The 23,853-nt window shown below is 44.7% G+C and overlaps 2 protein-coding genes across 2 annotated transcripts; both read left to right on the top strand.

Annotated features, from left to right (window-relative positions):
- The first annotated feature begins 328 nt into the window (after positions 1-328).
- Positions 329-7,737, top strand: LOC127293212 (transcription initiation factor TFIID subunit 5). The gene is made up of 19 exons (XM_051322781.2): positions 329-540; positions 928-1,009; positions 1,515-1,593; positions 1,731-1,828; positions 1,953-2,009; positions 2,566-2,653; positions 2,755-2,864; positions 3,093-3,194; positions 3,439-3,593; positions 3,976-4,086; positions 4,164-4,233; positions 4,309-4,348; positions 4,708-4,872; positions 4,973-5,049; positions 5,795-5,911; positions 6,030-6,295; positions 7,012-7,107; positions 7,227-7,302; positions 7,406-7,737. The coding sequence occupies exons 1-19, from the start codon at positions 407-409 to the stop codon at positions 7,457-7,459; spliced, it is 1,977 nt and encodes a 658-aa protein (XP_051178741.1). The 5' UTR covers positions 329-406; the 3' UTR covers positions 7,460-7,737.
- A 2,952-nt stretch (positions 7,738-10,689) lies between these two features.
- LOC127346976 (acyl transferase 1-like) lies at positions 10,690-12,139 on the top strand. Its single transcript, XM_051373210.1, has 2 exons — positions 10,690-11,124; positions 11,219-12,139. Exons 1-2 carry the CDS (start codon positions 10,690-10,692, stop codon positions 12,137-12,139), a joined length of 1,356 nt encoding a protein of 451 aa, XP_051229170.1.
- The last annotated feature ends 11,714 nt before the right edge of the window (positions 12,140-23,853 follow it).

Genomic DNA, 23,853 nt, shown 5'->3' with positions numbered 1-23,853 from the left:
CCCACACTAGCACGACGCCGCCGCTCGACGCTGACATCCTATGCCGTCGCCACCGAGCATGGGGGGGGGGGGAGAGCCCCCCCTCCCGTTGACGCTGGCCGGGTTTCGCCCGCCAGCGCTCTCCAACGGCGATAAGGAGAGGGGCGCGAGGTGGTGGGGGAGAGGGCGCTAGGCTAGGGTCGCGGGAGGTCGAGTGGAGTCTCAACTTCATGATCAGGGATTTGATCCGGGTACGCGAGAGGAGAAAGCCCAGGCCCAGGCCCAGCCCAAGCACCCCCACCTCATCCCGCAAAACCTAGGTTTCCAAAAAAAAAAAAAAAGTTTACTGCGCCTCGCCCGCAGCTCCCCATCTCGACTCGTCACCGGCGCACGCGCGCGCCCCGCCCCGCCGAGCAGCTGCCGAGCTATGGAGGACGAGGAGATGGAGAAGAAGGTGCAGCAGTACCTGCACCGCAAGGGCTTCCGCCTCACCGAGCTCGCGCTGCAGGAGGAGCGCAACCGCCTCTCCACCACCTCCCTCTCCGACGTCTCGCTTTCCAGGTCAGTACCCCGCTGCCATGTCCGGTGGCCGCCATAGCGGCCTTGATCCCGAGTTCCGGAGCGAGGAAGCTAGTAGCTGCTGATTTGGTGCAGTTCGCCAGTATAAATGGTGCCCAATTGGTGCTCGTCTACGGCTAGGATTCTCCGAGGTTCTGCTAGGGTTAAGTTCCCCCAGTTCAGAATTTGCTTAGCCAGTCGAGTGTGAGAAATTGATACTTCGCTCGGGCAGCGGATGACCTTCAATAAGATTTGGGTGGGGGCTAAAGCATCCTTGAATTGATAGTTGATGGGGCTAAACTAGAGTATCGTGTCAAAAAAGCTCTGTATTCCATGCTAATCTGACAATTTACTGCCATGTAGTAACTGCAAGTGTTCCCCAATTGACAGGTCGGATAATGATCCAGCAAGATACTATGATGGTTACAACAAGCTAAGAACTTGGGCATACAATTCTCTGGACCAATACAAGGTGTGTTACCTCAAGCTGGATTGTGCTTCATGTTTACAGCTCTAGCACATTTGGCTGCACTTCACATTGCAGCATTCACGGATAGTTTGAGGCATGGAGCTTATATATCCACACTGTTCATTAATTTAGTATGCTAGTAGTTTGATATCATCATGCTTCTCTTGTTAGAAATGATCATGCGTACTTGGTGCACAAAGCTTCTAGGATCATGGCTGAATGTCTGCCTACTAGCTTCAGATGTAGCTTTTACAAAATGATCTTCTTTCTGTTTTATGTCATGCATTCCCACTGAGGACCTCCTAGAAAGCAAAAAAAAAAAAAAAACTATTCATATACATAATCCTGTGCTTGTTACATGATTGTATTCACCAGAAAAAGGATATTTGCTTGCGGTGGACAGGCTACTTGCTATAATCTGATGTACATACATAATGAAACGGCCTTTTCTGTTATTGTATTCAGCTATATGCTTCATGCCTCTCAGTCATGATTTTTTTTTTTGTAGCACGAATTACTACGCGTCCTTTATCCAGTGTTTATCCATTGCTTCATGGATCTAGTTGCAGAGGGACATACACAAGAAGGTAATTTTTTTTACTGGCAAGGAATGAATGGGTAGTTGGATAATACATAATTGGATATACTACATCTGCATTTTATGTTTCCTCTTAGTTTATTTTGGGAAATTATGTCATTGATATAATAATGATGAATCCTGCAGCTCGGTCATTTTTCCATAGATTTCGGGAAGATCATGAACTAATGCATTCAAGGGATCTCCAGAAGCTGGAAGGAATTCTCTCTCCTTTGCATTTGGAGGTCAAAATTTAGCTCTCCTACACCCATTCAAGTCTGAATGAAGATTTGCATTTCTTTATTTGAATTTTATCTTCTCAGGATTTACAGAACATGCACTTATTGTCACGTGTACTAAAATTTGCAGGAAATGGATCTGGCTAGATCTTTAAGGGAGAATAAATTCAGAATTAAATTATGTGAGGTAGTACCGCACCATGTTCTTCTACATTTGCATTCTGCTATCTGTTGCAACTTGCAGCTACGATGGTTCGCTCTCCTTTATCATCTAAATCAATGCGCAGAGATAAACGTTCCACTGTATCCACATTAGTTGTTGTGACAATAGTTTTAGAACTTCAGATGCTCTATCCTCATGTATCATTTCCCCCCACTTATTTCGTATGTGTTGTTTAGACCAAGATAAACAGACACAATTTAGGTCTGTTTTTTACTTCTTTTTTTGCTGAATCTTGATGCGCAACTGTTGGAAAATAAGAGTACATGATACAGCGTGATGATAGACTAATACATATATTGTATCCTAGTGTCAAATATGAGACACAAACCATATATAGATCATTTTTTCATGGATGTTACCAGCAAAGTGCATTTCAAGCATTGATTATTAGTTCACGTTGCAAACTATACTAGATGATGCATACATCATGATCTCACTTTTCCATTGCTGTGATTATGTTTTTGCTAAAAAAATAAAGTCAATACTCAACTTAAAACTTCTACCCTGTGTTTCATTGCAGTATTCATATGAATTACTTCTCCAGTATCTCCAGAAAACACAAGCTCTTGTGATGCTTGGAATAATCAATGAAAGGATAATTTTTGAAGGTACATAGTTCCCCAGTCTATTGAGAGAATATATCATCCAATTTTACTTATTCTCACTTCTCAAATCTTCTCTGCCACTTTTCTCTGTGCTAAATTGTCAGTATCTGCTGGGCAACCTTCATTGATCTCTGATGATGCGGATGTTGTTGCTCTGGTTGGGACCAGTAAGGACTTGGCAAAACAGATAAATCAGAAGGAAGTGCATTGGGGGGTATGTTACTCAAGCACATCAGTGATCAATCTGTTTGTTTTCTATTATCTGTTGTACCAAAACAGTTAAAAAAGGCAGATCAAAGAGGAGAACTGGCTCTAGTAGCACTACTGTTTTTGCCACTTCAGGACCACACCTCTCCCACAAGTGCAATTTTCCAGTTTTCCATATATTCTTCATTATCCTTGGGCAATGTACTGTTCTTAAAATTAAAATTTGTGTATGCAGTTGCTTGAAGATTCAGTCGAGGAGCGTATGGAGAAAGCACTCTCAGATTCTGATAAAACTGAAGCAGAAAGCAAGGATGCAGATGCGGAAGATAATAACAAGGCAAGGAACTCTCATAGTATGGGTGCCTTGTTACATTATATCTGCTACCTTCTCTGCATCGAAACATGAACATTCCTTTTCTTTATTGTGTCTTGCTGTTAGCAGCATGTTGCTGTTCTTCTCTCTTCTGTTGTTATCTTGAGAACAGGAATGCTACTGTCCATTGCTTGGTTCCACTATGCATGTGCCCTTGTTTGTTAGCCACAATCAATTTTTCATTATTTCTTTTTTGCTTTTGGTACAGAAAAAATCTTCAGAAGGTGGAAAGCAGGGTGGTCCTCTTAATAAAAAGCTAAAAAAGGATAAGGTTGTTGGTGCAACAGGGAAAAACAACAAATCCGAAGCAAGCATGGTATCTGCGGCACCTCGTGTGAAACCAGAGCTAACCCTTCCAGCAACGTACAATTTTATTCTCTTTGTTATTTTCTTTTGAGAAGCTCAGTTTGGCCTACAGTTTTTTTTTTAAAAATCTAAATAATTTCTCAGCTGTTGCTTTTTAAAAGAGAACACAGTTCCTCTAACTGAATTTGGGTCTATACTCCAGACCCTGCATGTAACTGTCATGCTTTTGTGCTGGTAATCCGGATCCCTTATAGGAACCTGAAATAAAAGCTGAGGGGTTTTATGGTAGTCACTTGGAATAGTTTCCTTAAAGGTTCAGGAGGACCAAATATTGCACTTTCCACTTTCCACAGAACATACTCATGTGTCTACTTTTTTATCTGTCAAGTGTCAAACTTGAGTTGTACGAACCTTGAGAAATATTACTTCTTTGTTTCAGGCCTGTTGAAGTTGAGCAATCAATTCTTGAGGACTTGCGGAATCGTGCACAATTGAATAACTTGGCATTGCCATCTGTTAGCTTCTATACATTCCTTAATACACATAACGGGTAATTGTGCCTGCAACTTATTACAAACTGTTTCAGTGTGCATACTTTGTTTTGATCATTATCCCGTGGAACCACAGATTAAACTGCTCATCTATCTCAAACGATGGATCATTGGTTGTTGGTGGGTTCTCAGACTCATCAGTAAAGGTTAGTCCCTTTTCGTGATATTTTTCTTTTCATGTGATCACTGTTATTAACTGGTAAAATTCCCTTGTTCACTAGGTTTGGGATATGGCAAAGATTGGTCAACCTGCCAAAACATGTTAGTCGTTCTACACTACATAATTTTGATATTTTTCCACTGTGTTATGATGAAGTACTTCTGTAATTGTATATCTGATTTTGGTCATGAGAGCTTTTTGTTCTAAGTATTCTAGTTTATTTCAGTCAGTTTTAAGTTAGGACCTAGAACTGCACTGATGCATCTATAGGACAATGCATGTCTTCTCGGCCTTCTTGCTGGACATGATAGAATATTCTAACGGACTACCGGTCTTGCAGTATTAGACTGGAACCTCTCCATAACCTCAGGATAATCTTTAGAATTAATTCTTCTAACACAGAAGCTTTTTCAGTCATATGTTGATGCTGTTTACTGATTGGGAAACTTTGGACTCTCAGCTAGTTCACAAGGAGAGAATGGATCTTCACAGGGCGAGCACTTGTCATCAACATCTGAGGGGAAGAGACCTTATACATTATTCCAGGGTCATTCTGGGCCAGTTTATTCTGCTGCCTTTAGTCCATTTGGGGATTTTCTCCTGTCATCATCTTCAGATTCAACAAGTAAAACATCATTTAAATTCGGCTTATTTTGTAACTCATTTCCTTGTCTATTTATAATTTGGAATTACCATTTCATCTATTTTTTAAATATTTGTTACAGTTCGACTGTGGAGTACAAAGCTGAATGCCAATCTTGTTTGTTACAAAGGACACAATTACCCAGTTTGGGATGTCCAAGTATGTGAACAAGCCCTTTCTCTGTATCATTGCTGTGAAAACATTTGAGATGTTCTTTCTTCATGAGATGTCTTGACTGCCTAGTTCATGTCAAAACATTTGATTAGTTAGTCAACTGTTCAGTGGCTTTTATTTAAATGATACTCAGACAGAATTACATGATCTGTGGAGGCTAGTGTACTGAGTGCTCAGGCATCTGATACTGTCACAACCACTTTATGCATTTCCACCTGCAGTTTTTTATTGAGTCAATCTCTTTATAACTGTTTTAAGCCTAAAATGTGGTTGATCATATCATGAATTGGCCCCTGAGTTTCTGCTGGCCATCAATATTTACTCTCTGATTGCCTGAAAGGATGCATACATTAGTAATAGTCTTCTGAAGTTCTAACAGCGTCCTAATTTCCCGTGTGAATGTGATATAAAAATGAATATTCTGGAGCTAGAATGGATGTCTCCGTTATTACAATCATTGTCCATAGCCGACTATTGTTTGTCTTGATCTTGGTGCGAGGAGTGCAAAACTGCAAATGCTTGTGAGAAATATTGCTAGTTTGCTATTCATTTTGAATACTTCTGATGATGGGACCTGGAATAGGTCCATTGGGCTTGACGTTCTTTTCAACAGCTTATGACCGGTCTAGATATCAATGCTGCTTAGTTTTCTAATTCTTTTCTGTTGAACATCATGACATTGTTATGCATTGTAATATTTGCTGACATTTCTTTGATGTTTCTGTGGCAGTTTAGTCCAGTCGGTCATTACTTTGCCAGTGCCTCGCATGATAGGACTGCTCGAATCTGGTCCATGGATAAAATCCAACCTTTGAGAATCATGGCTGGACATCTTGCCGATGTTGATGTAAGTTGGCTTCTGGCTCTGATTTGAAAATTGATAGTTTGCCTACAGGCGGTTGACCTACATGCTTATGCTTTCAATGTGTACTGATGCTTGGTTCTGCAAATTACTTGTCTGACAGTGTGTGCAATGGCATGTCAACTGTAACTACATTGCCACGGGCTCCAGCGACAAAACTGTAAGGCTATGGGATGTTCAAACAGGTGAATGTATACGGATGTTCATTGGTCATAGGAGTATGGTCTTGTCATTGGCAATGTCTCCTGATGGGCGATACATGGCCTCTGGAGACGAAGATGGAACCATCATGATGTGGGATCTTTCTACTGGTCGCTGTGTTTCACCACTAGCTGGTCACAACTCTTGCGTGTGGTCACTTGCTTTCAGGTAATCATATTATAGTACATGTTTTGCTTGCTTAGTATTATTGCATGCGTTCTTGTTGCTGATGGTAGTCAAACAATAGCAGATATACTGAATATGTGTGAAGAGTAGGAGTTTGTGGTTGGGCTTGACAAACTGGCTTTTTCGGCTGCTGCCTATAATCAGTTTTCTGATCAGGGCATCAGGCCTAGTCTTGGAAAAGCAGTTTCTTCAATTCACACTGGGTTAGATTTATCTATTAACAAGCAATAAGTTTATTAACCATCTCGGCCATCCTTTCCGAGAGCACTTAACGGATGATTGCGTGATGCTGTATTCAGATGACCGTGCTGTGGAACTTGAACTCATGTGCTTAGTCATGTGGTTATTTTATCTTGAATATGCATCTATGGTCTAGGCTTATGCACTTGACAGCAAGGCACTTATTGGCTGATCACAGTGGATTTCTTATGGATCCATTGTTTAAAGAAATTCTGTAAATATGTCTTCCGTATCTTATGCTTTGTTTTCTAGTAGATTTAAACTTCCAATGGGTTAGATTGAATATGCATTTATTTTCTGCTTCAAAATGTACATTCTTTTCTTCCAGTGATAAGTCATGCTGTGCTATTCTTTATAGCTGTGTATGGCTTTTGTTTTATATAAGTATGATCAGTAATTGTATGCTAATATTCTATACGAAAAATCATCTTATTTAAAGCATGTTTTCTTTGTTATAGCTGCGAAGGAGCATTGCTTGCTTCTGGATCAGCGGATTGCACTGTTAAACTCTGGGATGTCGCTTCCAGCACAAAGGCCCTGAAGGTGGATGACACGTAAGTTAGTTGATTCCAGCTGTAAAATATCCTTTATTTTTGCAAAGCTTGTTCGTGTAAAAATGTTACTCGAGCTTCTTTACTCAAGTTATTAAATATCCTTTATTTTCTTGTAACAGCAAAGCTGGTTCTACAAACAGACTGAGGTTGCTAAAAGCTCTCCCGACAAAATCAACTCCTGTGTATAACTTGCGGGTGAGAATCTTTTCTCCTTCCATGCATTGTTTCAATCAGTTAACTTATGGTTGTTACCGTGTACACTGAAAGCAGAGAACTAACTGCTTTCTTTCAATTGCAGTTTTCTCGGAGGAATCTTCTTTTTGCTACTGGTGCTCTCTCGCTAGGCTCCTAAGTTTGCTGTATGTTCTCTAGAATACAATTAGCATTCTTTCAGTTTTGACCTTAAGTGGTGAAGTTGATGTTTGCTTGGCTGACTCCTGTTGTAGAGCTTACATTTCCATTAGTGATCTCAGTGAACTTTATAACTGTATCCTGTGAGCAGTGCGACTCATCGGAACTGTGTATTGTTGTAACATTAGCTAATTTAAGTATTCTGTAAGCAGTGCGACTCATCAGAATATTGTTGTAACATTAGCTAATTTAAGTTATGTAAAAGGTAGGATTTAGAAAGACGAACTGCTGATGCTTAGTCGATGAACTGCTGAAGCCTGATATGCTATAGCGGGACTTTTGTTTCTTAGTTTTTTTTTTAACGGTGTGCATCCGTATTGCAGTTAGGGTGTTGTGTTGTTGCACAGGCCAGGTGTAATATATTCCCTTTATCGAAAAGAGCGGCTAGACAAACCGACGGACACTCACGTGTTGGCCCTTGTGTACCATCCAATGCTTTTTGCCAGCCTCTATTTTGGTGGCACCTGTGAGGATGCTCTTAGCTTTTGCTGCATAATAAGATAGAGCCATAAAACAGCCTCCTGGTTCATCTGGTTGTCGCGTCAATCTATTATATTCGCAATTCATGTTCCACAACGCACATAGATATACACTAATAGTATAATTGATGTGTCAATGAACAACAACGAATAGCTAGCTTTACACGTCACCGTGTCAGTATAGTGTGATGGAGCAGTTAGGTCCCAACTCATCCAGCAAGAGCAGCTGACGCGGATCAACCATCTTTTCTCCCCCGTCTGTCCGCCAAGGCGACAAGGGAGGCGAAAAGGGGAGACACATGCTTCCTTCCGTCCCCACGCTTCCTTCCGTTTGCCGCCGCTGAAGACAGGGGCTTTCTCCCCCTCCTCTCGTTGCTTCGGCGGCGGTGGGTGGGGGAGGAAGCCTCGATGGTCTCTAGCCGACGTGTAGATTTTTTTTCCGATAAAGGATGCTTTATTACTTTGTGAAAAGCAATTACATCCAGCCTCTGCATAACCAGGATGCACACAGCTGTTCAAGTCTCCAGAACGAACAAAACATAAAAAGGCGAAATACATCTCGAAACGATGAACTGTAGAGCGCCTAAGGAGAGGGTGGAGCTGCAATCCGTAGACTATGCTGCCACCCATGTAGGGAAAAAGTATCCCTCGCCGTAGCCTCCAACCGTGTACAAACCTCCGTAAATAGGTCTCGATTCTCCTCCCGCTGAAGAGGTAACCATGAACGGAGAATACCTGTACATCTGTAGATGACCTGCAACAAAGAACAGTTTTTATCGTTAAAAATCTTGTCATTTCTTCTTAGCCATAGCGCCCAGATAACTGCTAGCGCCCCCACCCTAAGAAGCAACTTAAACCTTGAATCAACACCGTGAAGCCAATTGCCAAAGACATTTGCCACACTAGTTGGGGGATACAGGGTAGACGGTACTTGGATGACTGACCATATAGATTTCGCAAAACTGCACTGGAAGAATAGGTGTTTGATAGTTTCATCATGATGACAGAAAGCACAGCCGACGTGTAGATAGGTGTAGGATAGGGTTTGCGGGCGGTGTTCGGTCGGTGTCGACGCCGCCGCCGCGAATAAGTTCTTCCGGGCCATCGCCTCGACGGCGCTATTGTGTGGCGTTGAGGAGCCGCGGAGTTTTGTCTCCGCCGTCAAGGTTTGATGGCGGATCTAGGGTTCCCGGGCGAGATCATCGAGGTGTTGGCGGTGATCTCGCTGGGGGAGTTTGTTCTTCGTCTTCGTCCGCATCACGCCGACGTATCCTCCAGCGCCGTCGGGAAGATCGAAGATGTACATGAGTTGTCGTCGCTGGCCTTGTGGGGCTGGCGCTGGTCTTGGAGGTGGCGAGGTCCGTGCGAGGCTGGTGGTCCGCGGCTGGCGGATCCGATGCCGTCCCTCGACATGGTCTACGGGGTGGCTCGTATCCGGAGATCGATGACGAGCTCGGGGCTAGGCCCCGACCGATGATCCCCAACGACAAGGTGAGCACTTCTGGTGCTCCACTATTGAGGTTCACAAAGCCGTTGTTTGGCGATGGAGCTGCGTCGACCTCCGGCATGTTGGCTTCTGTCGCTCCTCCTCTTGGTGTTCGCCGCGGCGGCGCCGGAGTCGGGCGGCGCATTGGATCTGGTGCAGAGTTCCCCGACGACTTCATTGTAATTTTTCTGTTTTGGGGCTTTTTCTGCAAAGTGTGCGGGCCTACGTGTCCTTCTGGACCATTCCGCGTCTGTGTGTACGTGCTATGTACTCGTCTTTGATCTAATGAAATACGTATGCACCTAAAAAAAAGGCAGTTAGGTACCACATTACTCAAGTTGCTTGTTAGTTTAGAGCCATATTTTGTATGTGTTAGCTACATAGATACCAGTGGCCGGCATTTGTTTAAGCATCCTAAACTGGAGATACATAATGGATAAGTAGCTATAGTTGACTGAGTATAAGAGAGACTTGGCAACGGTACCAAGTCCTTGACAAATAGTGACAATCCATTGTTTCCTAGGGACGCTTAAACCTGGCAGGATACTCGATCTGTCAGAACGTGTTTGTCCAAATCATTTAGAGTGAAACAGATGGCATGCAGAGTGAAAAAATTGTTTCCCTGACTGCATGGTGTGTGCCCTGTAAATAAAATTAACAACCACGAGGGGACTGAGTCAACTTTAACCACTATTGCACCTCAAAATTGTAAGCAGCTTGTGTTGGTTGCCGGCAAAATAACGCACCACGACGAGTTGATCAGCAGCTGCACAATCATGTACAGTATACATAATATTATGATGGAAATGATAAATGAAAAATTGATCAAATTTAACGTAATTTAACTTTCTAAAAATAATATAAACCTTAAACTTTGAAATAAAGGTACTCCGTAGTAGAAATCTAGCAACCGGTGAATACGAGTAAGATCAACTTGTTATATTCTATGTAATACGAGTTATCGTCTCTAGCTACCGGCCAGCAGCTAGCTTTTGTGCAGCTAGATGAAATGGCATTTTTTTTTGAAAGAAATCAACAACAAGCTGTGGCTAAACAACTTACCTGTTCAACACGGAGGAAAACAGTAATGGAAGGTCGGCGAACTGGCTTAGCATGCACTACTATATATAGTGGCAGCTAGATCTAGTGCTTCCTCCACATACACTGATACACATTTAGCTGCCTGCAGCTTCTTAGCCACGTGCAATGGCGACCTTCGTGGCGCACCGCGGGAATGCAGAGCTAGTGGTACCTGCTCGGGCGACGGCGCGCGAGGTGAGGCCGCTGTCTGACATAGACAGTTCTCCAGGGCTACGTTCATACATGACTCTCATCGAGTTCTTCGGGTGCCGTGTCCCCGGAGGCGCGCCCAAGCAACTCGCGAGCTCCCTCAAGGCCGCCCTCGCGGAGGCGCTGGTCTACTACTACCCCGTGGCCGGCCGCCTGCGGGAGCTCCCAGGCAGGAGGAAGCTAGTGGTGGACTGCACGGCGGAAGGCGCGGTGTTCGTGGAGGCGCGTGCTGACGTGCGGCTGGAGGATCTCGGGACGCCGCTGGTGCCACCATTCCCATGCGTCGACGAGCTCATTTGCGATGTGGGCGACGTCACGACTGGCATCGGCAAGCCGTTGCTCTACTTGCAGGTTTGTGCGACCTGCGTCCGTTCGAGTTATGGCTTGAATGTGTCATGTTGTTGGGAAGTTTGGGCCGACTAACATTGTTGTTCTATGTATGTAGATGACGCAGCTCAGATGCGGAGGCCTGGTTGTGGCGATGACCACGTGCCACAGCGTCGCCGATGGCTTCGGCATGGTCCAGATCCTTCGATGCATACTTGACCTAGCACGAGGCCAACCAGTGCCCGCCGTCTTTCCCCTGTGGGAGAGACACCTTCTTGCATCCTCTATACCCGCCGCCATGCTCCCAGAGAACGAGGCCAGTCCGACGATGCTGCGGACGCTGACCTCAATGCCGCCACCAATAACCGACGAACTGGTGACAAAGTCCTTCCTCTTCGGCCCAACTGAGATAGCCGCACTGCGGAGAGGATTACCAGGGCGCCTCGCGAGATCCTCAACCGTGTTCGAGCTCATCACGGCGGCCGTGTGGCGATGCAGGGTGGCGGCCCTAGAGTACGCGCCCGACAAGCGGGTGCGAGTGACGCTCGCCAAGAACGCGCGGGGAAGCTGGAAGCGTGAGCCCCGGCTCCCGCCAGGGTTCTACGGCAATGCCGTCATGGGCACAACGGCCGAGGCCAGCGCCGGCGAGCTCTGCCGCGGCTCACTCGTGCGCGCGGTCGAGCTGGTGCGCGAGGCCAAGCTGAAGCTCACCGACGAGCGTTTGAGGGAGGTGCTGGACCTCCTGGCCAGGAACGAGTACGCCGGGGCGAACCTGTTTGACGGGGGGTTCGCGGTGTCCGACATGAGCCGCTGCGGGAATACCTCGCTGGAATTAGGCAGCTGGGCGGAGCGCGCTGGCGGCGGGACGCCGGGGGCTGGGGGTGTCATTGCGACGCTGTCGAGTATTTATATGAGCTGTAAGGATAGCAACGGCGACGAGTGTGTCGCTGTTCCTATGTGCTTGCCGGAGCTACCCATGAGGAGGTTCATGTCCCAGATTGCCGCGGTGACCAAGGTGATCGCAAGCAGCTCTATGTAGGTAGGCTCTGATACAGCTATGGTGAGCTAACACACCACTTCATGTTGTTATGTGATGCCTGCAAATACACAGGTTCATTAGAGCATATTTCGTGAAAGTATTTTTTCGATTTTTATATCATATCCTAACGAGGGGCTTAGGAAAGTGTTTATATGCGGCGTTTCTGTCGCACTCAAGGTGTCATAGGTCTCGAGTGAATTGACCGCAAGAATTGAAATGAAAAAGGGTGAGTGTGAATATATGTAGGGGTTTTGTGTATTGAAAGCTTGCATGAAAAATCCTAAGTCATTTAATAAAAAAACATGAGTCTGTATGTTATTGTTCAGTTTGTTCATCAAACTACAATATGCCAAGCATTGAATTCGAGTACTCGACCATCTAATGTAACTCAGCTTAACAAAGCATTTCATGAAATTATCCTGTCCTACGATAGAATATGTTTCTTTATGCCAGTCAATTGTGATTACATCGTACAAGGCATGTTATTTATTGGATAGTGCACAAAGTTCTTCAATCAATCATACTATAGTCGACATAATATTTCCTAAATTCGTGTGCTACCATTTTCCTCACCGTGCCTTCTTTAACAACTATTTTCTTTCCGATGTACCGTTTCATTTAATCTGGATGAACTGTTCACATATTTCTCATGGAAACATAGCATACTTGTGTATGTTAGCGTGCTTTCTATTCTACGTAACACTAGAACTCTGTTTCTTTTATTACACTGTTTACAATAAACTAGATGACATATCCATGGCATTTCAGAGACCTTGCTATATCATTTTCATGCTCCAGATTAAAAACAACAATTTTCATCCACTAGTCACAGCCCAGGCGCAGCATGCGCCGTGCCAGACATTGTTAGTATTTAGAATAGCATATTGAGCTCATCAGCATATATTGTTGCTCTGCATGATAAGTGCTCCTGGATGCAATTTAACTTTTCTTACATGTCGTATATCCCATGTCTATTAAATTGACAATGATGGGTTATGCATTCTTTGTGCTCCTATCGGCCAGCTGAATCAACGACATACGCATGTATTGACCGAGTATTGGACATGGCGGTCTGACCGACTATTGGAGCAGTATTTAGACTAGCCCAATTATAGTGAAAACAGTTAAGTTAATTAGACTAGAGCAAATATTCAGGGCATGATATGCAACACACAGTCACCGACAACTAAAATTAGTACTCCCTCTGATCTATAATAATCGTCAGAGCTTTAATTTAAATTTAAACAAAATTAAATTAATGCACGGATCGATTGGCAGGAGTACTACTTAGGCAGCGGTTTTGTGGTTTACTTGGTCCTCGCGTACTTAATATGGAATCGAGGGATTATCACCTAAAACATTTCCCCGAATAGATGACTTGATCTTACTGATCTATTAGAGAAATACAATACAATTAGTGGGATATATTTTCATATGATATCTACGTAATATTACAGTTGTTGACAGTTTTCTCTAAAAGTTTAGTCAAACTTTATTTAGCTTGACTATTGAAAAAAAGCCTTATTTATTGCAAAGGGGGTAGTAATAGGAAATGTGAAATCAATGGAATTTGAATCGATTTCCTAGTCAGTGTCGATACCAATGAAGTTTGAATTTATTTCCATCCAGTTTCAATACTGGGTAATGTGGAAAATAGGCCTTATTCATTGGAACGGACGGAGCAATAAAAATAATGCCCTCGCATTTACGAGGGCCACCATGCTAGCTGATTGTAAAACTAAAATGTATCCTAATATGATTTTTTAATCTACTAAACGAAGGGAGCATGTCAATGTATGGCTGAAGGTCCACCTTGCGAAGCCTGCCGAGCAAGAGTGGGATTTGCGAGGGCCACGTGCTAGTTGATTATAATGGTAAAATATATTCTAATATGATAGGAAATTTTAGTCTACTAAGAACGAACGGTTGGAGCATGTCAATGTATGGCTGAAGGTCCACCCTGCGAAGCCTCCCGAGCAATAGTGAGAGGCCAAGGTTTTTTTTTGGCAATTAAAAGAAAATTCCATTAAGATCATAAACAAGTTACAGAGATTAATATGCAAGGTTGCACATTTAGTTTGCTTATAGCAGCTATAACAGGACATTGATACGAAAGATGTTTAGTACAAGTATAAGTACATGCTCCTAAATTCTGAATTTTAACTGCTTCTTGAGCTAGTTTGTGAGGTTGTTGACGTCTCTTTTGATCTTGTAGACTCTCGCCTTGATACCTTGTGTGTGATAAGTGAACTGATGAAGGTTTGGCCTTATGATCCAGTGTCCAGGGTGGTTTGTTGGATCTTTTCCCTGTAATGCTTGAGCCATAATTAAGTTGTCAGTTAGAAAGTTTGGTTCCTATGCATTAAGAGTTTTGCCAATTTGAGCCGCTAATTCCAAAGCCTGAGCTTCTGCTTGTAATACTGAGCTTGCAGAGGAGGCCGCTTGAACATATATAACCTTATGCTCACTTTTTCTCCAATCAACATAGATACCAATCCCAGCTTTCTCTTTGGGTAGATAATTTGTCTTTGGAGGGGTGGCGCTACATTTTCAGGATGCATCCGTGTAAATATTAGGGTTTCCTTCATTTGTGTCCAAGCCCTGTTCTGGTTGATTTGCCTTTGTTTTTCCTTTTTCTTCACTTTTTGGAAGTTGGGCTATTTTATTGGAGGTTGATTCTTTTTCGGTTTGAAGAGCCTTGGCCTTGAACAACACCTGTAATGGACTGCATTTGTTTCTATTGAATAGCAGGTCATTGCGGGCCTTCCAAATACACCAGAGTATGCACAGGATGATTTGTAAAGCATCTTTGTTATTGCTAGAAGTGAGTATATATTGGATAATGTCCTGAATATGGGTGCTTTCTAAGTGATGTAATCCTTCAACTCTAAGCCCAAGAGGAGAAGCAAACCAGACAGCTTGAGCAAACTTACAGTCAAAGAAGAGATGGAAATCATCTTCAATGTTACCGCATCTAATGCATTTTGGATCGATATTCTTGGACCTCATTGCTGCTCTCATTCCAGTTGCTAAGGCACCAGTGAGAGGCCAAGGTACTTGAGGGAGAACTCGATACTAACGGTAGGGAACTCCACCAGGATGATATCAAGGTCTAGGTGACCTCAGCGAATCGGAGTTGAGACGAAGCTCTTTGCAATGTTAGTGACTAGGTAGTTAACGTCCCCAAAGTTGTAAAGTATTTGGTTGTTTTACATTTACCACTCAGCTTTATTTTATGGGATTGAAAATAAGGGTAAAATAGTTTATGGTCTGATGTTGGCTACGAGTGAAATAATCAAGATGCCCTCGCACAGAAATGCTACATGCGCAAATAACGTGTGTCCTGGAACAACGGCTTAACTAGTGGCACTCGTACAGTTGACGCCGGGAAACATCTCATTCTTAGTTAAGCACTTACAATAGGCATACATGTTCATCGAGTAGCCAAAGCTAGAGAAAAATACAGGGCGACATACATAAGCACCGATAAAACCAGAGACACGATACTTGGAAGTGCCATCGAGGTCTAGGTCACCACAACAAATCGAAACAACGAAGATCTGTGCAATCTTAGTGGCTATGCCAGTGACGTCCCCAAAGTTCTGAAATGTTTGTTGTTTTTATCTTTACCACCCAGCTTTATTTTCCGGGGGTGAAAACAGGGTATACCAGGTTATGTTCCGTTGTTGGCGACGAGTGAAAAAAACAAATCAAAATGTCACCGTACAGAATTGTCACAGGCGCAAATAACATGTGTACAGTCGGACGCTGCGAAACATGTTATTTTTGCTTCAAAAGTATATTAATAAAAATATGTTATCTCTGCTCTCAAACATCTCAATCTTAGTTAAAGCACAGGGAAAATACAGGGCGACATGACATACATAAGCTAGCACAGGTAATACTACCAGCGACACCATACTTGCACGAACGATATCAACTTAATTAGTGCTCCATGGCACATCACACACTCCAACGGCACATGATTTGAACATACACGCACATTACATACCCATGGCACATTTGACCATACACCAGAAATGACAGATATCGAAATTGGGAACGGAAGATACATATTCCACGATTCCAGTAGCCGGTAGAAGCTCGCACATACACTCTGGCGAGCTGGAGCAGTGCCTAGCCATCAACAGTCCGAGAAGATAACACACGACGAAGGCCAAGAGACGTAGGATAATACGACTGAACACGAAGCCAACGACGCCGCAACCGAATTGAAACATGAAAACCACGATGGGGACGAGGAACCCGAGGAGAACATTATAGCACAGGAAACCAGGACAGCCGACAGCGAAGCGGCAAAGAGAACACAGGAGGGGGATCAAGATACCGGGGAGACGGCCGAAGATGAGACCAGCGACGCCGCCGCCGAAAGTGCGAAGCAGGTAGAAGTAGAGCTTGGGGAAGGCCTCGAACACCGCCCGAGAGATGAAGATCTCGGCGCCCGGCGCCTTCATCATCACCAGCGGCTTGCACACCGCCATCACCGCCGAGATCATCGTGTCACTTGGTGAAGCGGATGCTGTCCCTGGAGTGGCCGGAGGTGGGAGGTGAGGATGGAGTCCCTGGAGTCAGTGGCCTGAGCTAGGGAAGTCGTATAGATGGGCAGAGAACGAGCTGTGGAAAGTGGCACATTGAGCGTCGGGCTGGTGGGTTCTTATATACCGGTGCTCCAGGCCTCCGTCGCAGTCTGCATGCTCGCCGCTTCTCGCGGCTGGCGGCGAACCTGCATTGGCTGCGTGCGCTTGAAAGTACCGAGGCAGGAGTTAAGTTTTGCCGCGACATTCGAGACGCCATCGTCAACCGGGCCTTCACAATGACTGGCTGTGACAGTGTGACGCCTAGGGGCTTGTGCGTGGTGTTATCAGGCTGGTGCCAACGCAGGCGTGAGTGAGGGCGGTAGCGGCGGCGTCGGGGCGAGAGGCGGGCGGGAGTGGGGCGAGAGGCCAGCGCGGGGCGGTGGCGCGGGCGCCCGCTACCGCCCGGCTGCCGCCCGCGTTGGGGGCGATAGGGGGGCGAGAGGCGGGCGGGAGCGGGCGAGAGGCGGGGCGAGAGCGCTGGGGGCGAGAGGGTAGCGAGAGGCGGGCGAGAGAGAGGCGATTGGCGGGCGAGATGCGGGCGAGAGAAGTGGTGAAATAAACTTAATCTGAAAAAGAAATGGTGATGTGGAGGAGAGAGAAGTGAGAGCTGGCACTATAGCCTGTGCACTGGCACCGTAGGGTGAGAGTGGGGTGAGAGTGAGGGAAAAAGCTGACGTGGCGGGTGAGAGTGGGGTGATGCATTGGCACCAGCCTCAAGGATTAGTTGGTTCTACTTAGTGATAGCAGGCACGGGAGGATTTATGCGTAGTTTTATTTGCTCTTTGGTTTTAGACTAGCCACAATGGGAATATCTTAAGTAGTATCATGCATGCCATGTTGGTAAAAATCTAACGTGACGCACCAATTAGTGAGGTGAGAGATGAGAGTGGTACGTAGTATTACCGTATCATAGCACGCAAAACTAGAAAACTTAATGGCAAACACATCATGTACACAAATTTGCATTGAGATTCCACGAACCATTTAATATGATAATACTATGATACTATCTTATGATACTATGCATTGTGGAGGTTGTATCATAAACTAGTATCATGTGCATGATACTAGTGTATGATACTTCCCATTGTGACTAGTCTGAATCGAACACTTATTTTTCTAATATCACTTTGGTTTGTTCTACCTTATACTCTATCTGCACTACTAGGAAAAGGCTTATTGCCGGCGCACCAAAATCGGTTATTGCCGGCGCACCAGCTGGTTCGCCGGCAGTAACTCGATTTATCCCCGGCGCACCTGCCTAGTTCGCCGGCGGTAAGTTATACCAGAAAAAAAAATCTAGATCTAGATCTCGATCTCGTGAGCTGCAGTTGTGGTGTCGTTTTTGCACCAGTCTAGTAGGCCGTGGTTGTCGTTCTTGTTGCTGCGCCGGTGTAGGAGGTGGAGGAGGTGGTGGCCATGCGTAGGAGGCCGGAGGAGGTTGAGGCCGGTGGAGGAGGCCGGAGAAGGCCATGCATGCGGAGGAGGCCGGAGGAGGTGGACGACACCGGAGAGAAGGTTGAGGCTGTTGGAGGAGGCCGGAGGAGGCGGTCGTAACCGTAGTTGTAGGAGGAGGCCATGTGGACGAGGTGGATGAGGTCGATGGTGCAGCAGTTGGTGGAGTCCGTCGGAGGAGGAAAACAGAAGGAAGAGGGGAAAGTGAGGAAAGTGAGGAGGAGGTCGACGGTTTGCATTATATATAGGAGATGTTACCGCCGGCGCACCAAGTAGGGTGGTGCGCCGGGGGTATTTTTTCTTTTTTTTCACCCAAATCTTAAATCTCAAAAAAGTCATGTTTCTGTTTTCCAATTAAAGAATCCATTTTTTGTCCAAACGACCGTAGTTTTGCATAATATATCGAAATCAAGTAGGGTGGTGCGCCGACGCACCAAGTTTTTCATCGGAGGTCGTGTGCAACCAGAAATCCCGTTTTACCGAAAGATGACGTCATTTTGCATAATATATCGAAATTCATTTTTTCAAATTTTCATGAAAACTAGATCACATAATACATGGGCAGTTCAAAGGATTTTATTTTTTAAATTTTCTATCATTTTCTTTTATTTTTTTCAAAACTAAAAAGGCGGTCCACGGGAGGGTGGGGGGTGGAGAGGGAAAATCAGGGGTCTTACCACCGGCGCATCAACATGGTGGTGCGCCGGCAGTAAGGGGCTCAAATTTTTTGACTTGGTCTGGTTCACTTAGAAATTTATCGTCGGCGCATTTATCTTGCTTGTGCGCCGGCACTATTTGCCACCGGCGCATGGGTTTGCTGGTGCGCCGGTAGTGATATTTCCATCTATAGGTCTTTTCCTAGTAGTGCCATTTACAATTACCCTGCGTTTCTAGGCTTAATCAAAGTTAAATTTTAGAAAGAACATTGCAGCAGTTTGACCCTGGACAATACTCCCGAGTGATACTGAGTGGAAGCATAGCTACAGACCCAAAGAACATTGCACCATTTCGACCGTGGACAATACTCCTACCAAGCACCATAAAGAAAGTAAGGGATTTTTAGGCTTAGCGGCTACTACCGCAAGTTCATGAAATATTTTGGCCAAATCAGCCGGCCCATATGATTGAACTTCTGACAAGCATCTAGTTTTCCATTGGTCTGAATCAGCTAACACAACTTTTGGCAGATTGCAACATAGCCTAGTGACAACTCCAATCCTACAAATACCTGATTTTGGTAGGCCTTTCGTGGTGAGAATAGGTTCGCCCCATGAGTGAATTGGTGCCATATTATCTCAGGAAGGATATCCAATTTTTGAAAAAGAATTTCTTGGCAGTCCTGATGGCTGTAGACCATTGATGACAATATTTGCAAGGAAGGTAATTCACCAACATAGGAAGGTTCTAACAATGTTACTCGACTTGTGGTACAATATTTTTTACAAGCCAGGCAGGGAGAATGTTGTGGCATACATCTTGGACGCGTTTGGTAGCGTGGGCTTTCCTTGACTCGCATGGGTGGCACGAAAAACAGCCCGTTTGATTGGCTGAGCTCACCCACGTTGTTGCACAACACGGTTCTTAAAGCACCGTTGGGCCTGAACCGGGAGGAACAGCCAAAACGGTCGTTTCCAGTGAAAACCCACATCTCGCATGGAAAATGGAATCTTTGGCAGCACGAGAGGGAGCGAGGAGGGAGATGGCGCGAGTTGCAGGGTGCAGCGGAGAAAAGCAAAAAGGGGACGGGAAGATTTTGTCACTTCCCGCCGCGCCCCTCCTCAATTTCTACCCCCTCGGCCACTCTCCCCAAAATTTCGAGCTCAACCTCCCGTCGGCAAGCAGGTAAGCGGCACACAGATCTCCGGTCGGCGATGGCAGCTGCATCTCAGCTTCATCTTCTTCCTCGTGCAATAGTTATTCACCTCCGACGATGACTCTAAGGAATCCCTCACCCCGGTTGTTCGATTATGGTTAGAACTTGGTAAGGAGTTGTCAGATCTGCCTAGGGTTTGATCTTGTTCTCCTAAATAGGGCGATTTATCATTATTCACAAACGCCCGTTTCCGGAAGAAGCTCGCATGCACACTCCCGCGAGCTGGAGCAGTGCGTAGCCATCAGCAGTCCGAGAAGATAACAGATGACGAAGGCTAAGAGACGCGCGAAAATACCACCGAAAACGAAGCCAGCGATGCCGCTTGCGAAGCGAAACATGAAACCCACGGCTAGGATCAAGAAACCTGGGAGAAAACCACCGAACACGAAGCAGAAAAGGAAACACAGGACCCGGATCAGGAATGCGGGGAGACAGCCGAACATGAAATAGGTGCCGCCGCCGTCGAAGGTGCGGAGCAGGTAGAAGTAGAGCTTGGGGACGGCCTCGAACGTCGCCCACGAGATTACATTCATCATCGCCACCAGCCAAAAGAAGTAGGCCAGAGCAACTGCCAAGATCACGGCCAGAATCATCAGGTCACTTGGGGACGAGGATGACGTCCCTGGAGTCGGTGGTCGGAGGCGGAGAGCTCGTATAGATGGGCAGAGAACGTGCATTGGCTGCATGAGCTGGAAAGTACAGTACCGAGGAAAGTGTGGGTAGTTACTTTACGAGCGCTTTATCTTTACCGAGGACATCGCCGACGCTGAACTAATTCCCGCCGGGCGAACTCGCGCTGCTGAGGGACCAAACGTTGCCATCACCAACGTAGATGGCTGCACTGGCAACGCCTACGCCGCAGCCGGTAATACAGTAGTGTTGAATATAAATACACTACCTAGTCTCTTTTCATCAGTTCGAACTTTTGGTTCAATTGGCTAGTGCAACAATCTTTCATGGTATCAGAGCCAAGAGGTTTCAAGTTCAAGACCCTGCTCACGCAGTTTTAAGAACAAAAGAAAAAAAGATTCAGCGGTCCGCACCGAACGCACGGTAAGGACTAAAATAGCCTAGATGTGAGGAAAAGTGTTGATATAAATACACTGCCTAGTCTCTTTCATCAATTCGAACTTTTGATTTAATTGGCTAGTGCACCAATCTTTCAAGTAGCACAACCACGACGCCTTGACCTGGGCTGCCTCCTCCCCGAGCTAGCCACCGGAGCACTGGAGTGGGCAATGCAGCACGGTTGATGCTGGCCTGAAGGGGAGTTTTGTCTTGTGGACGCAATGGGTTTTGATCCTTTGGAAGAACCGAAGAGGCTCCATCGCAAGAGACAGAGTAGGGGGAGATGATGTGAGCCATCTTGCAAGCTGCTATGGCCGGCACAGTGGGCCATCTTACAAGATGGCAAGCTGCTGTGGCCGGGACTGAGGCCACTAATACTTTTCGGCTGATGGGGCAGATTCGGAAGAGGGAAGAGGGAAGTTCTGGGGCTGGTTGATTCAGAAAGTTCCCACTATTTCAGTAAGGAAATTGCAGCGCAACTGAAAAGAAATGAAATTTAAATTTCGAACGGCGGAATTTCTCACTTGTGATAAGACTGCTCATAGTGGGAGAAACATAGCTAGTAACATCACACATTTTAGGGCATTTTGGTGACATGATTTGCTAATAAATGAAGAAAGAGAGTGATGTGATAACTAGCTATGTTAGCATAACATCACACACCTCAAGGTAAGATGAGTATACAACATAATAAATAATACAATACATGACACCACATATTACTCCCTCCATACCGGATTAGAAGGCAAATCTCCAATAGCAGCGGGACCAAGGTTTTTTTTCGAAATGGGAGCATCGCCCCAGCCTCTGCATCAAATGATGCACACGGCTTTTACTTTATTAAAAAGTGCAAGTATAATGTAGCCAAAGTTTACAATCATGGATCAACTAAGGTCGATACATGAATCAACCACACAAACATCAGGCGCATATAGAAGCTATCCATTTGATATTCTACTAATATGACGCCATCCAGTAGCCTGGAAAAAGAAGTCCTGAGCAACCGTCAGTAGCCGGTTGCATCCAGTAACCATATCCTCCCGCTGATCCTCCGGGAGTAAGAGAGCCCATAGTAGAATCCAGTGCGCAGCTCGACGAATAACCTGCAAAAAATTGGTAGACTTCTGCTTGTTAAAGACCATATCATTTCGACATGTCCAAATGGACCAGCACAAAGCTGAGATACCAATTCTTATCCTAGCCTTATCATGCTTTCTCACACCATTTAACCATTTGCCAAACATGTTAGTAATATTTGAAGGGGCTGGAATATTATATGCAAAATAAATCATACGCCATACAATCTTTGTAAAAGGACAAGCAAGAAACAGATGCTCAACGGTTTCACTGGAATCACAGAAACAACAATGTTGACAACCATTCCAATTCCGTTTTGCCAAATTATCTTTAGTTAACAAGACTTTATTATGCAAGAACCAAATAAAAATTTTAATTTTCAAAGGACTTTAATCTTCCAAAGATATTTACGAAGAAATCTAGTATGTCCATTCATCAAATCAAGATACATAGATTTAACCGTAAAAAGACCAGAATCGGTTAGTCTCCATATGAATCTATCCGATTCCTGTGATAAATTAACCGTAATTAGGCGTTGGCATAGATGTAACCATTCATTCCATTTGTGATCATTCAAACCCCTCCTAAAACATATATTAAGAGGAATCTGAGCAAAGACGGTCGAAACCAACACATTCTTATGTTGAACAATATGGTACAGAGATGGGTACTGTTGTACCAGGGGCATACTACCAAGCCAAATATCCTCCCAAAACCGCATCGTTGAACCGTTGCCCACTTTGAAAGAACCTCTAGCAAAAAAATCTTGTTTTACCCGCATAAGACCTTTCCAAAAGTGAGAATCCGTAGGTTTAACTTCGACCTGAGCTAGCGTTTTATTCTTAAGGTACTTATTGTGTAGTAATTGTTGCCACACACCATCCTCCGTAAGTAGTTTAAACAACCATTTGATGAGTAAACACTTATTCTTTAGCTCAAGAACCTCAATACCCAACCCCCCTGATCTTTTGGACGACATAATATATTCCACTTTGATAAACGGTACTTCTTTTTATTCTCCTCCGATTGCCAAAAGAAATTAGATCGAAAATAATCAAGTCTCTTCCTAACCCCTTTTGGAATTTCCAGAAAAGAAAGCATAAACATCGGCAAACTTGTGAGAACTGAATTAATAAGGACAAGCCTATCACCATATGAGAGTAATTTACTTCGCCAACATCCAAGTTTATAAATAAATCTACCCTCAATGGGATTCCATTCCGCATTTCGAAGGGTCCTATAATTGACAGGTATCCCAAGGTACCTAATCGGCAACACACCCGACTCGCACCCCATGATTTGCATATATTGTTGCTCCATATCTTTTGCTTTGCCAAAACAGAAAAATTCACTCTTATGAAAGTTTATCTTTAGCCCCGATAATTGCTCAAAAATACAGAGAATCAATTTCATATTAACCGCCTTTGCCACATCATGTTCCATAAACAATATAGTGTCATCGGCGTACTGTAAAATTGATATGCCTCCATCCACCAAATGAGGGAGGAGACAACCAACTTCCCCTTCTTCTTTAGCACGGTTAATAATGATAGCCAACATATCTGCTATAATATTAAACAAGATTGGGGATAAAGGGTCACCTTGCCTTAATCCTTTTTTTGTTTGGAAATTGTGTCCAATGT

The sequence above is a fragment of the Lolium perenne genome, chromosome 4, assembly GCF_019359855.2.
Source record: "Lolium perenne isolate Kyuss_39 chromosome 4, Kyuss_2.0, whole genome shotgun sequence".
NCBI classification, from domain to species: domain Eukaryota; kingdom Viridiplantae; phylum Streptophyta; class Magnoliopsida; order Poales; family Poaceae; genus Lolium; species Lolium perenne.
Note: the sequence above shows the minus strand (reverse complement) of the source record. Positions and strands in the feature narration are given on the sequence as shown.